General features: G+C 40.4%; 1 protein-coding gene across 13 annotated transcripts in view; it reads left to right on the top strand.

Annotated features, from left to right (window-relative positions):
• Positions 1 to 15,412, top strand: part of ralgapb (Ral GTPase activating protein non-catalytic subunit beta) — a 113,649-nt gene that overhangs the window by 22,938 nt on the left and 75,299 nt on the right. For all 13 annotated transcript variants that reach the window (XM_051932624.1, XM_051932634.1, XM_051932631.1 and 10 more), the window contains exons 3-6: positions 511 to 713; positions 5,800 to 5,963; positions 9,735 to 9,921; positions 14,850 to 14,981. In XM_051932624.1, the coding sequence (XP_051788584.1) occupies positions 511 to 713; positions 5,800 to 5,963; positions 9,735 to 9,921; positions 14,850 to 14,981 (686 nt within the window). The remainder of the gene's footprint in view (positions 1 to 510; positions 714 to 5,799; positions 5,964 to 9,734; positions 9,922 to 14,849; positions 14,982 to 15,412) is intronic.

The raw sequence follows: 15,412 nt of genomic DNA, 5'->3' as shown, positions 1-15,412 counted from the left end.
ATAAAAATTAAAAATCCAGTTTTATTGTAGTCTGTTAATTATGTTATAAAATATTAACAATGAAAAAAAATAACTAAAACTTTACATTTTTGAATGTGTAATATTAGATAGAGTACAGACAATAGATTTATTTTTAATGTTTTCCACTATAAAAACTCCAGTAGGATTATGAGAAGTCTACCAAGAAATCTATTGTGTGCTGTGGGGATTACATGCATTTTAAACTCAAACGGTTTACATCTGTTTTACCATGTAATTGCTCTCCCGTGGTTAGCTGCAGTTAGGTTTATACTGAATTGGCTTCTGGCTGGCTTGTACTTTGATAAATATTAACATTGGCACAGGATCATCTGGCATTTGTTCATCTTGGAGTCTGTTGTTAGTCCACCACTTAGACTCCTACCAAGAATAGGTGGTACGTGCTACAGTGAATGGATAGATTAAATGGCTTTGCAGGCTTTGTTTAAGTATATTTACTCAAAACTGTGTCCTCTTTTTCTTTTTGTATAGGTTAAGTGGACAATGGAGGTTCTGTGTTATGGCTTGACTTTGCCGCTCGATGGGGACACAGTAAAGCATTGTGTGGACGTGTATACTGACTGGATCATGGCACTGGTGGCTCCCCGAGAGTCAATTCCTCCTCCGGTTATCAAGGAACCAAACCTTTATGTGCAGACTATTCTGAAAAATCTCCAAAACCTCTTTGTGCCCAGGTAAGTTACAATAAGTAGAACAACTTGGATTTATTTGAGGAGAACTTGGAGAGCTTCTGTGTTAAATCTTGTATTAGTTTACACTGCCAAAAAATCTTGTAATTCTTGTCTCCACTATGATAATTTAGGACATGGCTGCACTGTTGTTGTTCATTGTTGGACAGGAGCCTATAGTTCCTTCTTCACTACATTATTTTGGGGATTCCACTTTATATTGTGGAGACTTTCATTGAGTTATAACAATTACAGTAATATAAATGTTTTGTATCTTTAACTAGCTGAAGTAATACAAGATTACTTTTTGTTTAGAGCTGTTCAGTGAGTGCAGGCACAGAGCGGCGTGACAATTTCTCAGGTATAATACAAATCTAGATTATACAAATGACTAAATACGAAGGGGCTTTGCCCCCTGCTCACTTCGCTCGAAGGGGGGCAGGGGGGCTGAACACCCGCTATGGAGATGCGGTCGGATCAGCTGCTGTCTTGCTGTTCTGCTTGTTGCGCTGCACGTCGATCATTTAAAAGCCTGTACAGCAGCTGTCCTTTTGTCACACTGCCTTGTCTCGCAGGACGTTAGTCTCACCGAGAAAATCACGTATCGTCTCTTTTCAAGCCTTCTAAGATTTTTTTTTTTTTATAATAGAGAGACGGAATTACTTCATATAAAAATACAGGTCTGTTAAAACACTCAGAAAACATAGTAGAAACTGATTAACAAAAATGGGCCTGGCATTTAACTTGTTATATCTGTACAGTGGTTTAAGGTACAAAAGCAAATAATTAGGGTTAGGGTTAGGGCAAATATTCTTTTGGTGTATGATAGGTTCCCCTAATTGGCTTGACTCCTTGTGGGGTTGAAACCATGAATGATACTGTTTTGTGTTTGTTTTCTGTGTTTTTACAAAGAGCTGTTTAATCTCACTGTAATAAAATGGATACCTTGAATAAAAGAAGACACTGACATGTAAACTTGGAAAAACTATTTGTTTTTTGTTTTTTTTTTCCTCTGTTGAACCCCTATTCATGATGAGACTATTGAAGCTCTCTACATTCTGTATATTAAGTTGGGTTAATTGTAATATACATACAAATGTCATGAACATCCACAGTAATGTGAAGTTTTTGTGGTGTTTACTCTCTCAGTATGACTCCCCAATGAAACTCAATGAAGCCTGTATTTTAAATTGCATAAAGAGTAATTTAAATATATAATTTTGTGAAATTTGACATAGCCGTTTATTAGTGATTCATGAGTTTTGTGTTGATCACCACACCCTCCACCATCATTTCCATTGCAACTTTGTTGTAAACTATAACCATCACTGTAAGTAAAACCACACTTAAACATTATGCCTCATTCATCACCATCAGCTCAAGTGTTTTGGTGTGATAACATAGTTTTCTCAATTTCTCGACAGTCTTTGAAAGATCTTAAAGTCTAAATTTTAAGTTGTATCAACAGTAATGTGCTTGTAAAATTTCATGAACGTTGACTCTGCTGTTTTGAAGTGATTCATTTTTTGTCCCCAGTCTCACCTCCCCCTTTACTAACCACTGAAATTCTTGGAACGGCTTGTTTTCTGGGTTTTTAGAACATTAGGACACTCTAAACGAGAACAGGCCATTCGGCCCAACAAAGCTCGCCAGTCCCATCCACTTTTTTCTTCTAAAGAAACATCAAGTTTTTCTGTCTACCACACTTCTTGGTCGCTTATTCCAAGTGTCTGTTGTTCTTTGTGTAAAGAAAAACTTCCTAATGTTTGTGCGAAATTTACCCTTAACAAGTTTCCAGCTGTGTCCTTGATGAACTCATTTTAAAGTCACCATCTTGATCCACTGCACTAATTCCCTTCATAATTTTAAACACTTCAGTCAGGTCTCCTCTTAATCTTCTTTTGCTTAAACTGTAAAGGCTCAGCTCTTTGAATCTTTCTTCATCACTCATCATTTGTAGCCCTGGAATCAGCCTCGTCGCTCTTCTCTGGACCTTCTCTAGTGCTGCTATGTCCTTTATGATGCCTGGAGACCAAAACTGCACACAGGACTCCAGATGAGGCCTCACCATTTTGTTATAAAGCTTGAGCAGAACCTCCTGTGACTTGTACTCCACACATCAAGGCGCTATATAACCTGACATTCTTAATGGCTTCTGAACACTGTCTGGAAGTCGATAGCTTAGAGTCCACTAAGACTCCTAAATCCTTCTCATAAGGTGTACTCTCGATTTTCTGACCGCCCATTCTGTATTCAAACCTCACATTTTTACTTCCTATGTGTAATTCTTTACATTTACTGACATAAAATTTCATCTGCCACCAATCTGCCCAAGCCTGTATGCTATCCAAGTCCTTCTGCAATGATATAACGGATTCCAAATTATCTGCTAATCCACCTATCTTGGTATCATCTGCAAACTTAACCAGCTTGTTCTTTATATTCCTATCTAAATCATTTATAGATATTAAAAATAGCAGCGGTCCCAGCACTAACCCCTGCTGGTCACCACTCTTAACATCGGCCAATTCTGATGAGGTTCCTCACACCATCACCCTGTGCTTCCTGTGGCTGAGCCAATTCTGCATCCATCTAAAGACATCACCCTGAACTGCCACTTCTTTTAGTTTGATGCCCAACCTCTCACGTGGCACCTTATCAAAGGCTTAATCTTATCCTTAATAATTCCTTCCATTAATTTCCCTGTGATGCATGTTAAGCTTACTGGCCTGTAGTTGCTTGGATCTGCCCTGTCACCCTTTTTATATAACAGGATGATATTTGCCATTTTCCAGTCCTTCATAATCTCTCCAGTGCGCAGTGGCTTCCTAAAAATATGTGTCAATGGTTTATATCTGTACTCTCCAGCCTCCTGAAGAACTCGAGGGTAAATATTATCTGGTCCTGGTGATTTGTTTGATTTCAGCCTAAGTCATTTTTTCTTTATTATACCTGCAAAATTTCATTAAAATTGATCTCAGCTGTTTAAAATAATGCAGTTTTTTGGTAGCCCCTTTCCCAAATGCAATTTTTGGAATGTCATGTAGCCTGTACTTTAACCTGGAATAAAAACAACTTAATATTTGTGAAAATCAGTCCATCCATTTTTGCGTACTTGGCAGACTAGCAGATGATGCAATCTAAGGGTTGAAGCGAGGTCCTTAGTGAGCAAAAAGGATAAACAACATCCAATGAAGCCAAAAAAATTCACAAGACAGGCCATAGGAATTAGAATTTCTATAGACTAGTAAAACATAACGGTAGTTGATATTGAGCAAGCTGAACTTTTCCATTTTGGCCTCACATTTTGTGTTCACCATGAAAACTTGCCGCTTCATAGTGACCACAATGGTTATCTAAATTTCCAAAGTAGTGTTTGTTACAAGCATCATTAAAAGCAATGCTTTTATATAGTTGGAATTTTTATGTAATTGACGATCTCCTCATTTGCCAGCATGCATTTCTGTCTTGTTCTTGCTCTTGCGTTCTGAATCCTGAACATTTTCTTGCCTGCTTATGAGCCATTGTGTTTGCCTGCTGCTCAGTCGCTCTACATTTAGGATTACTTCTTACTTGGCCAAGTGCTTTAGTGTATCTTCTTCTTATTGGTTCTCATTCTCCACATCTTAAGCAACTTCTGTCATGTGCTTGACTGTCAGTAGATGTCACAGCTCTTCTTCTTCCTGCCATTTTTGGTGGGTAGCAGTTTATTTTGCGAACATTTTGGTTTAAAAAAAAAAAAAACACACGAGCACAGGTCACATTCCCTACCTTGCTGGACATTTTACAAAGTTCGATGAACGCTGATTAACAAATACAAAATGTTTCCAAATAGTATGTTTTTGTTTTTAGAAGGTAAAGGAAGGAGCCCTTCAAGTTAGGGACGGCATTGCATGTCAGAACCAAAGGGCAGTTATAAAGCAGTTGTTTACACAAGTAAGAACTGACACTTGATTGTGAATCCTGAACCCGTGTTTGACGATGTTCTTGATTGTCACCACCCATGGCGGAGTGGTGGCTCTGAGGCTAGGGATGAGGCTAGGGATCTGCACTGGCAATCGGAAGGTCGCCAGTTTGAATCCCGTAAATGCCAATAGGGACTCTGCTCTTTTGGGCCCTTGAGCAAGGCCCTTAACCTGTAATTGCTGAGCACTTTGAGTAGTGGGAAAAGTGCTATATAAATGCAAAGAATTTTTATTATTATTATTATCTTTGTTGTTCTTATGTTCTGTGTTCTGCACTTGTACTCGGCAGATACCATTGTTACTCTTTCTCTTCCTATTATGGTGGTGTTTGCTTGATGCTCATTCTATTTTTTCCTCACCATGTCACTTGGTTTAGTGCTCACTTTGCTCTAATAAACACACAAACACAGGTCACTTTGCTGAGATTGACACTACCTCCAACGTTTCGAATTTCCAAAATATATCCTGTCGGACGTTTTCTATTAAGACCGAGATCAAGGTTCTAGCCCCAGTAGTTAGTGAGTAATCGCGTGACTGGCAGTCAGACTGACCTTATGATTTTATTATATATGATTATAAAAGTTTACACAGTCAATCTGTGAGTTATGACCTCTGTAGTATTTTGAAGGAGACTTGTCACAAGGCCACTTACAAAGCAACAAAATACATGATTTTCAAATATTGGGGAATAATCTAGCCGGAAAAAGTTGGAAGGGTGTCGAGGTTATTAAAGTTAAATTTTTAGATGAACATGCAGCAAGTCACTAACCCAAATCACATGAACTTGAAACTTGTAGGCATGAAATATATTAGTCAAGTTCAATTTCCTAAAATTTCGAATTGCAGCATTTTGGATTCCTGTGAATGTTTTTTATATTCAAGTTTTCCTTCATTTTTGGCAGAGTAAACGGTCTGAGCTTCTCCTTTTTAAGCTAAAGATTTTCCAATACTTTGAAACACTGCATACCACACAGCAATTTTAGCAGCCGGGCTGCTTCTTTGGGATTTCAGTAGTGGTTAATTTTTGTTTGAGGAGTGATTTCAAATTTAAATAACTCTTTTATTTAATATTTTGTTTACAATTTTATATGCATCATTAATGCTCTTGTGTTTTTCATTTTTTTAAGGCAAGATCATGCCCCCAATCAATTCAGGCTATGTCAACAGGTGCTGACAGCAGTGCAGAAGCTGGCCAGGGAGTCTGTCACAATGATAAGAGAGACCTGGGAGGTGCTGTTGCTTTTTCTGTTGCAGATCTGCGATACGCTTTTGGCGCCTCCTACCATGCCAGGTGAGTCTGTCTGTTGTAATAATACACTAAAATAAACTAAGCAATCTCTGGCTTCCTTCTGCTGCCAGCTATACCTATACGTTTTTTTTTCACTGTTATCTGGGATGTTATTGTCACTCAAACAGCTCCCAGGCTCCCTTTTGCTGTCTTGATCCAGCTAAGAAATTAAGCCTATTCTCCTATGACCACGACTCAACTTTCTTCCGTATCCTCTTTTGTAACTCTCTTGTTTCCTCCCCTTCATTTTCTTTATAGTACAACCCCTGCCCTGCCATTCTCCACCTTTTGCTCAGCCTTCCTACACAACTTCAGCCACGTTCTCCTTACTAAATGCTTTCATGTCTCCACATCACTCCTTTATTTATACTCCGGTTTCTCTTACAGAAACCACAAGTGTCTCCCTGATTTATTCCCAGCTGATTCCATCCATCCATTTTCCAACCCACTGAATCCGAACACAGGGTCACGGGTGGTCTGCTGGAGCCAATCCCAGCCAACACAGGGCACAAGGCAGGAACCAATCCCAGGCAGGGTGCCAGCCTACTTCATCTGATTCCTTTCCTTGATATTCGGCCATGTTTTGCTCATCATGTAAATTTATAAACCTTACACTTCAGTGCCCAAGATGTTACTTTAGAAGTTGAAATGTCGAAAGCTCAAGAGCTTATTTATTGCTTCCACCACAGAATCTCCCTCCATTTGTGTTCATCATGTTACCTAACCCTATCTGTTATGTATATTTCCTCTACATTTGATGAAAAATAGTTAAATGCTTCCCTTAAAGCATGACTTTGAAAGCTTGATTAGTTTTAAGTACTACGTAGGTGATTAATCAAGTCTACAAATATTTATGGATGAGAATATGTTGGAGCTCTGAAGAACGGCATCTGCATTACAGATGGAAACTTAGGAACAGCGCCTTTTCAGTGTTTATTAGAGTCCCTGGCTGATTTTAAGCAGTTAAGTCAGAACCAACACCAGCAAGAAGCATCATAAATCGTAGAGAGATGTAATCGTGTCTAATTTGGACGTTTTTCTGATGGTATAACACATTGAACATGTTATACGGTTTCAGTTGAGCTGTGAGCACCACAATTAGCACTAAATAAAGCACAAATATTTTCCAGTCTATAAAAGAACACAGCTCATTTCAGATTGATTGATGTAAAGTGGGCAAGCGTGATTATGTATTCAGGAAAATTCATGACATGGTAAAAATGGAATGTTGAAACTAAAAAAAAATGCTGTCTAGGGCTACTTGCTGTGAAAAATGTTTTGAGTTGTGACAAGCCAGACACGGTCACACACAGGCGGGACACAGGTTCAAGCACAACACAAATCACCAACACTGCAACACACAGTTCAGTCCCTTCCTTGCCGCCAGTCCATCCGCCTCCACTCCCCCTCAGGCTTTGTCTTCTTCCTCCTGACTCTGGCCCTCGGAATGGAGTGATGCGGCCCCTTTTATATTGTCCCCGGATGGGCTCCAGGTGCTCCTTGATGATCTTCTGGCAGCACTTCCTGGTGTGGCGGAAGTGCTGCAGTCCATGGCTCCAGAATCATCCAAGCGCCCTCTTGTGTCCCGAGGGATGTTTTGCCCCTCTCCCAGTCTTCTCATCCTCCAGGCGTCCTGGATGGGCATAGAGCCCCAGCCATCTGCCACAGTTGTCTGACTTTTCTTTGAAGACCAGGTTTGTTGCATTTGTATTGACACATTTTACTGCCTAAACAAATCTTGTGCTACTCAAATGTCTTGAGTTGATCACTCAGTACTGTAAGTACTTTTTAGTAAAACATGTGAGCTTCACAAGCCTCCCCCAAAAAACACTTAGCAGTCTTCTTACAAGATCTGTGTTGTATAAAGATGGCTTTTTTTTTTTTTTTAATTTATTTTATTGAAATCACACAACATTCCATACAAATAAATCAATTTTTACAAAAATAGGATCGAAAATAAATCAACCCCCTGTGGTGTAGCGGGTCCAGAGCTCATGTCAAAGGCCACCTTTTAAATAAATAATTGCAGCACTCGCGGCTTAGAAAGGTAGTGTGGCGGAAGCGGTTCCTGGGGGAGTTTGTGATGCGTCCGGTCCTTGGTTAAGTGCACAGGTGAGGAGTCGTCCGTATCCGTAATTGTTCCCGGGGTCTGCTGATTGCCACAGCTGATCCATGTCCCCGTGATAAATAGAAGCGCGAGGCGGGTAGCAGGAGGAACAAACGGAGGTTGCAGAGGAAGAAGGTTGCTGGAAGGGAGGGAGAGAGAGAGAGAGAGAAGGCAGCTGGGCAGTGAGCCCTAGTGGGGTGTTTGGCTGACACCTAGGGCAGTTGGTAGTGCTTGCTCCCGCTGAGCACTGTGAGGAGCGGGAGTGACCAGAAGAAGGATGGCTCGCCTCGGGATGCTTGGAAGGTGGATTCCCCAACGTGAGTGTCCTGGCCGTTGGGGGAAGCCAAGTCTCGGTCTGGAGAGAGCGGAACCAAAGCCAGGGATCGGGAAGCCTCCAGACCAGTCGAGTAGAGAGAAGGTCCGCTGCATGTAGGTTGGCTCCCCTGGTGCATAGCCTGGAAGGGAGAAGCAGGGGAGTCACCAGTTAAAAAACGCACCGGGCTTTGTGGTACAAAGGACGGCTTCCAGCCATTGTTTTAACCTCGTTGTTTTTAAAGGGATTGTTTTTTTCTGATGGATTTTAACCTCCACTATTTCACCTCTGTTTTTATTGGATTATTTATTTAAAAGATTTTGATACACTGCACTTGTTGTTGGTTTTAATAAAAGCACTTGGCATTTTTTGCACCATCCCCTTGTTTCACTGTTATGCCTCACTGCCAAGCTCATCGGTGACATCACTGACGGTGTCAGTTTCGGGGCTCACAGAAGGACGATGGGAGCGTGGAGCGAACCCGCATCATCACACCCCCACCCCTAAAGATGCCGTATTTTTTTGGTCTTATGAAATTACATTGTGCTGTTTAAGTAGATGCCATTTGATTTGCCACATACAGTGTGTCTGTCCTGATTTCCCGTATTGTTTTGCTTGTTCATAACATTTAATTGTTTCTGCTCTCCAAATAAATTTAGTATAATACAAAACAAAACCTGAATAAACGCAGTGCACACTTTTTTTTAAAAGAACATTTGATTTATTGAAGGAGTAAAAAAACACCCTTATCTCCCATGTCATGTGTTCTGTGTCCTGGGCCTGGCTTGTTCCTGGGGTTTCATTGGTTTGGAAGTCGTTGTCAGAGTAAGAGACGTCAACTCGTCAACTGCCTCTGGTGAATTCAGCCCCAGCGACAACTTTGAGTCCAACTGTGTAATCTGTAGTTTTTTTTTTTTTCTCTACCCCCCCCCACCAAAGAAACCAAATGATTGAACACATTTCTGTTTTCAGTTTATATCTGTAGTAATTCTTGTCTGCCGTATACTCTGTAAGTTAAAGTGTAATCAAACCATTTTCGTGCAATTGTAGTTCAGCTTTAAATGAGGACAGGTAGTTCAGAAATATTTTTTGGCACGTCTAGAGAAAGCGGAAGAGGAATGGCCTTTGATAGCCTAAAAAAAAACCTAAACCTGCCTCCTTTATAATTTGTTCATCATAAGCTACCAGTTTTTCCATAGTTCATATTCTGGCAAAATTCTCCCATCTCTGTGCGACTTACACAGCTTTGTCCTCCTTGCTGTCCTGCTGCACTCTTTGCTGTAAATAACACCGGTTGTGACTTTTTTTTCTGTGTGTTTTAAAGAACTTCAGCTCCCAGATGTTTTCTTTGCAGGTGGAATTGCTGAGAGTTTGGCAGAAAAGCTGATAAGTGTTCTATTTGAAGTGTGGTTTTTGGCTTGCACAAGATGTTTTCCCACACCTCCTTACTGGAAGACTGCCAGAGAGATGCTAGCCAACTGGAGACATCATCCAGCTGTGGTGGAGCAGTGGAGCAAAGTCATCTGTGCTTTGACCTCCAGGTTAGTGAGCTGAAATTTAACAGAGACCTGTAAGGCTTAGATTCAGTGCTGTTAATGTTTTAAGACTGTACTGAGGCTCCACACCCCCAACATAAAAAGATGCACAGATACTTTTATTGTTAACTATATATGAGACACTTCTTCAGCCAGACTTGCACAGTTAATTGAGCAGCCAAACACCCATTTTTATGTTTTATAATTGTAAGTCATATGCTCTGTGTCAATATATTGGCTATTTAAGTTAAACTGGGTAAGGGTGGCGTTTTCCTCCTTCTCTTTAAAACACAACTCTTTGCCTCTAACCCACTCAGTACAATTTAAGTGGAAAAATCGTCACTACATCTGAACTGTTAGTACACGCCTTGAAGCAACTGAAAGTAAAGGGAATTACAGTTAAGATTCAGTTGTGTTACTTAACATGCTAATGCCTTGGATCCTTCTTTGTAATACATTGTTGCAACAAATAAATGTGCCTGCTATACAGTCATCTGGACCAGCTAAGCAGCCTCTGGCATGTCAGAACAATGTAGGAAAGGCGAGTCAACGAGACACATCCATAACTTGAGGATATGGATTAGCTCTGAGACTTAAGGGAGTTCTCCACCGAAAAATTATATTTTTTTAATATGTTACTTAACACGTGTAGTTCATAGTGATGGGCAAGCAAAATATTTAACCTCAACGGAGATAACAAAGTTTCTGATAGAATAGGAGTTTATGGTGAGCAACACCAAACAACAGGAAATAATATTAAAAAAAAAAACTATCATTACTCGTGTTGCCTAATCCACAGTGCCCAATGCCCCTTTTTACTAAAATATTGTTTAATAATAATTAAATAAATGTTCTGGAGTACAATTCCAGAAAGTGTACTCGTGAGCAAAAATGAAATATGCTCAAAATGCAGCTCCACATCCTTGCTGTTTCACAGACTGCCGTTAAGTAATCCCAAGGTACTCCACTTGTGGATGTGTCTGGAAGTGTAACGATGCAAACGAGTCTACAGTTCCAATGCTTGTTTGCGTTTGGTCACATTTAGTTTTTGTTCATGAGATCACTTTACAGAAGTGGTTGACTTAATGGTATCTTTGTAAAAAGTTTATGTGTTTGGGAACTTGTGAGCATTCAACTGGATACCTCGACATGTGAATTATGCAACATTTACATGCATTTATATACGTGTGTGTATAATATATATAATATAACATATATATATATATATGTGTGTGTATCTGTATGTGTGTGTGTATGTATATATATATATATATATATATATATAAATATATACAGTATGTATATGTATATTTGTATATTATATATATTATAGAGTATATATGTATATTTGTATTTATATATGGCCATTGGACCTTACTCCTTTTCTATGTTAACTAATGTTGTCTTATTTTAATTTCTTATTTTGTCTTTTATTTTTCTTTTCTTCATTATGTAAAGCACTTTGAGCTACTTTTTGTATGAAAATGTGCTATATAAATAAATGTTGTTGTATATGTATTTATCTATGTATTGTAACAAAGGCGATATATTGCGGCCGACCCGACACAGATTGGACACGGGAGGCACATATAAAAATAAATGTTTATTTTCTTCAGTTGGAGGGCACGTCTTCCCCGTGTCCCTCAGCCACAACACAGTCCCAAGCACAAACTTAAAACACCAAACCACTCCTCCCAGGCAACCTTGTCCTCCTCCACCCTACTCTGGCCCCTGAGTGGTGGTCGCTGGCTCCTTTTATTGGGTACCCGGAAGTGCTCCAGGTGCTTGATTGCTGACATCCGGCTGCACTTCCGGGTGTGGCGAAACCAGTGCCTAAAAGGGGCCAGCAGCTCCTGCTGCATCTCCCCTGGCAGCGCCTGCGGAACCCAATAGGGCTGCACAGAACTCCAACCCCCATGATGCCCTGGGGCAGTCCGATGCACCACTGCAACCCATGGAGGCTGCCATCTAGCATCTGGGGGGGTAGGATACTGGGTTTCCCAACCTTGTCTCCCTTGTATATATGTATATGTATATGTATATATATATATATATATATATATATATATATATATATATACAGTGCATCCGGAAAGTATTCACAGTGCATCACTTTTTCCACATTTTGTTATGTTACAGCCTTATTCCAAAATGGATTAAATTCATTTTTTTCCTCAGAATTCTACACACAACACCCCATAATGACAACATGAAAAAAGTTTACTTGAGATTTTTGCAAATTTATTAAAAATAAAAAAATTGAGAAAGCAAATGTACGTAAGTATTCACAGCCTTTGCCATGAAGCTCAAAATTGAGCTCAGGTGCATCCTGTTTCCCCTGATCATCCTTGAGATGTTTCTGCAGCTTCATTGGAGTCCACCTGTGGTAAATTCGGTTGATTGGACATGATTTGGAAAGGCACACACCTGTCTATATAAGGTCCCACAGTTGACAGTTCATGTCAGAGCACAAACCAAGGATGAAGTCAAAGGAATTGTCTGAAGACCTCCAAGACAGGATTGTCTTGAGGCACAAATCTGGGGAAGGTTACAGAAAAATTTCTGCTGCTTTGAAGGTCCCAATGAGCACAGTGGCCTCCATCATCTGTAAGTGGAAGAAATTCGAAACTACCAGGACTCTTCCTAGAGCTGGCCGGCCATCTAAAATGAGCAATAGGGGGAGAAGGGCCTTAGTCAGGGAGGTGACCAAGAACCTGATAGTCACTCTGTCAGAGCTCCAGAGGTCCTCTGTGGAGAGAGGAGAACCTTCCAGAAGGACAACCATCTCTGCAGCAATCCCACCAATCAGGCCTGTATGGTAGAGTGGCCAAATAAAAGCCACTCCTTAGTAAAAGGCACATGGCAGCCCGCCTGGAGTTTGCCAAAAGGCACCTGAAGGACTCTCAGACCTTGAGAAAAAAAATTCTCTGGTATGATGACACAAAGATTGAACTCTGTGGTGTGAATGCCAGGCGTCACGTTTGGAGGAAACCAGGCACCGCTCATCACCAGGCCAATACCATCCCTGCAGTGAAGCATGGTGGTGGCAGCATCATGCTGTGGGGACTGGGAGACTAGTCAGGATAAAGGGAAAGATGACTGCAGCAATGTAGAGAGACATCCTGGATGAAAACCTGCTCCAGAGCACTCTTGACCTCAGACTGGGGCGACGGTTCATCTTTCAGCAGGACAACGACCCTAAGCACACAGCCAAGATATCAAAGGAGTGGCTTCAGGACAACTCTGTGAATGTCCTTGAGTGGCCCAGCCAGAGCCCAGACTTGAATCCGATTGAACATCTCTGGAGAGATCTTAAAATAGCTGTGCACTGACGCTTCCCATCCAACCTGATGGAGCTTGAGAGGTGCTGCAAAGAGGAATGGGCGAAACTGGCCAAGGATAGGTGTACCAAGCTTTTGTATACGTGTTGCGATTCTTTTTGAAGTTTGTCCTATGTATACCGTTGAGCAAGAACTGCATAGAGTGCTAAAAACTGTGTTTCGTGTTTCTGCTGTCTGTTTCTTGTTTTTAGCATTAAAGAGGAAAAGAATCGCAACACGTATACAGGAACATCTCCACGCCATCAGAAGAAAGGACTCGCTATCATTGATCTATACGCATACTAAATCAACAGGACATACATTTAACTGGGACAATGTACAAGTAAAATTTAAGGCCAGTACTAAAATTGCCAGAGAGCTGGCCGAATCCTGGTTATCAAATGAAAACGCCATCAACAGACACTTGGACATAAATCCAGCATATGCAAACTTAAGAAGAAAATGTTCATAATAAATAATCTGTACACCCAATACCCCCCCCGACCACACTGACGTAGCCACGTTTCTCAAACGTAATTTTTTGCTATATATTGCCTTTGATTCTTGTATGTCTAAGCATTATCCTCTGATGAAGACCCCTGGCAGGGGTTGAAAGCTCAGGAATAAAAACTACTTAATGATACGTGATTCGTTTTTCTCCCTTTTGTGGATCTCCAGCTGCAAATATGCAAACCGTATCACAGACCTTCTCTTCCATGTATATATGTGTATGTGTGTATGTATACGTGTGTATGTATACGTATATATGTGTATGTGTGTATGTATATGTACATATGTGTATGTGTATGTATACGTGTATGTGTGTATGTATACGTATATATGTGTATGTGTGTATGTATATGTATATATGCATGCATACAGGTTGGCACACAAACATCGTTTGATTTTCCTTTACAGTACATTCCATGGTAGCACCATTTATCTCTCTCATCAGTGGCAAAGTCCAGCCAGATCATTGTCCACAAACATCCTGCCATGACAGAGCTCTGCAGTCCATCTGATGACTGTGGCACATGAAGGAGAGTTGGCCTAGTACATATTGGTTAGATGTGAAATCTCGGGTGGCTTATTGTTTTCTCACATGCATAAACTAATCAAAGGGACCAGTTTTTATTTCTTTTCAGAAGCTCTTCTTTTTTCTGCAATATTTTTCTCACTTGTAGTGTTTTTTGAGTTTTACCTCCTATTGAACAAACCAGTGAATAAACATAGATAAGTTCTGCCTGTAAAAACCCTATTCTTGTTATCAGAGCAAGTGTGAAAGTTACACCCAGCAAGTTATTTGCATTACTGATAAGTCTCAAAGGAATCCATTCTTTTCACAATCTGCAGTGGTCCAGAGAGGAACGAGTGGCCAGTGTGTAAAGGAGTCATATGTCCGCTTAACCCATATTTAGACATCGGTGTCAACTCAGACACGTTTGTCTCAGTTAGTTAGCTTTGTGGGATTGGTCAACATTCAGTGTGCTTAAGCAAATAAAAAAACGGATATTTTGACCTTTTAAAATTTTATTCAGTCAACTTGTAAGTGTAGTTTTGAATTCAAATTATGTTGTGTTTTACCTTCTACTGATTAATATTTGCTCTTTTCAGATTATTGAGATTTACATATGGTCCCTCATTTCCTCCCTTCAAAGTTCCAGATGAAGATGCAAATCTAATTCCTGCAGAAATGGACAACGACTGCATTGCCCAGACGTGGTTTCGCTTTTTGCACATGCTCAGGTAGGATGAAATGTCAGCCTCTCCTGTTTGTTATCACTTTTGTGTTGATGGGGAGGACTCTGTGTTTTGAGGTGCACAAGGGGCAAGGCAGGGCCTCCCGTTTAAAGGTATGGTAAAGTGTGATGCCTGTGCCCTGCTGTTAAAAGGCTTTGGTCTTATTTTTACAAGTTAGGGTGTTCGGTTATTGCCTTCCTGACACTTTGTGATCATAAGTAAGCAGGAAAATTAATATCAATGCACGTAAAAAGCTATTTGTGTATCCTACCCCTTCTGCACATCACCATCAGTGTTTTCTTCTGACCTTCCTTGGCTGTTTTCTGATTCAGGTTTCTGCTTTTTCCCCTGCTAACTTGCAGTTATCAGAGTTTCTTGTGAATAGAAAAACTGAAACATCTCTGCAGAGCTTACTTTCTTCTCATTTAAATTCAGGA

Source organism: Erpetoichthys calabaricus, chromosome 10 (genome assembly GCF_900747795.2).
Source record: "Erpetoichthys calabaricus chromosome 10, fErpCal1.3, whole genome shotgun sequence".
Lineage (NCBI taxonomy): Eukaryota > Metazoa > Chordata > Cladistia > Polypteriformes > Polypteridae > Erpetoichthys > Erpetoichthys calabaricus.
Note: the sequence above shows the minus strand (reverse complement) of the source record. Positions and strands in the feature narration are given on the sequence as shown.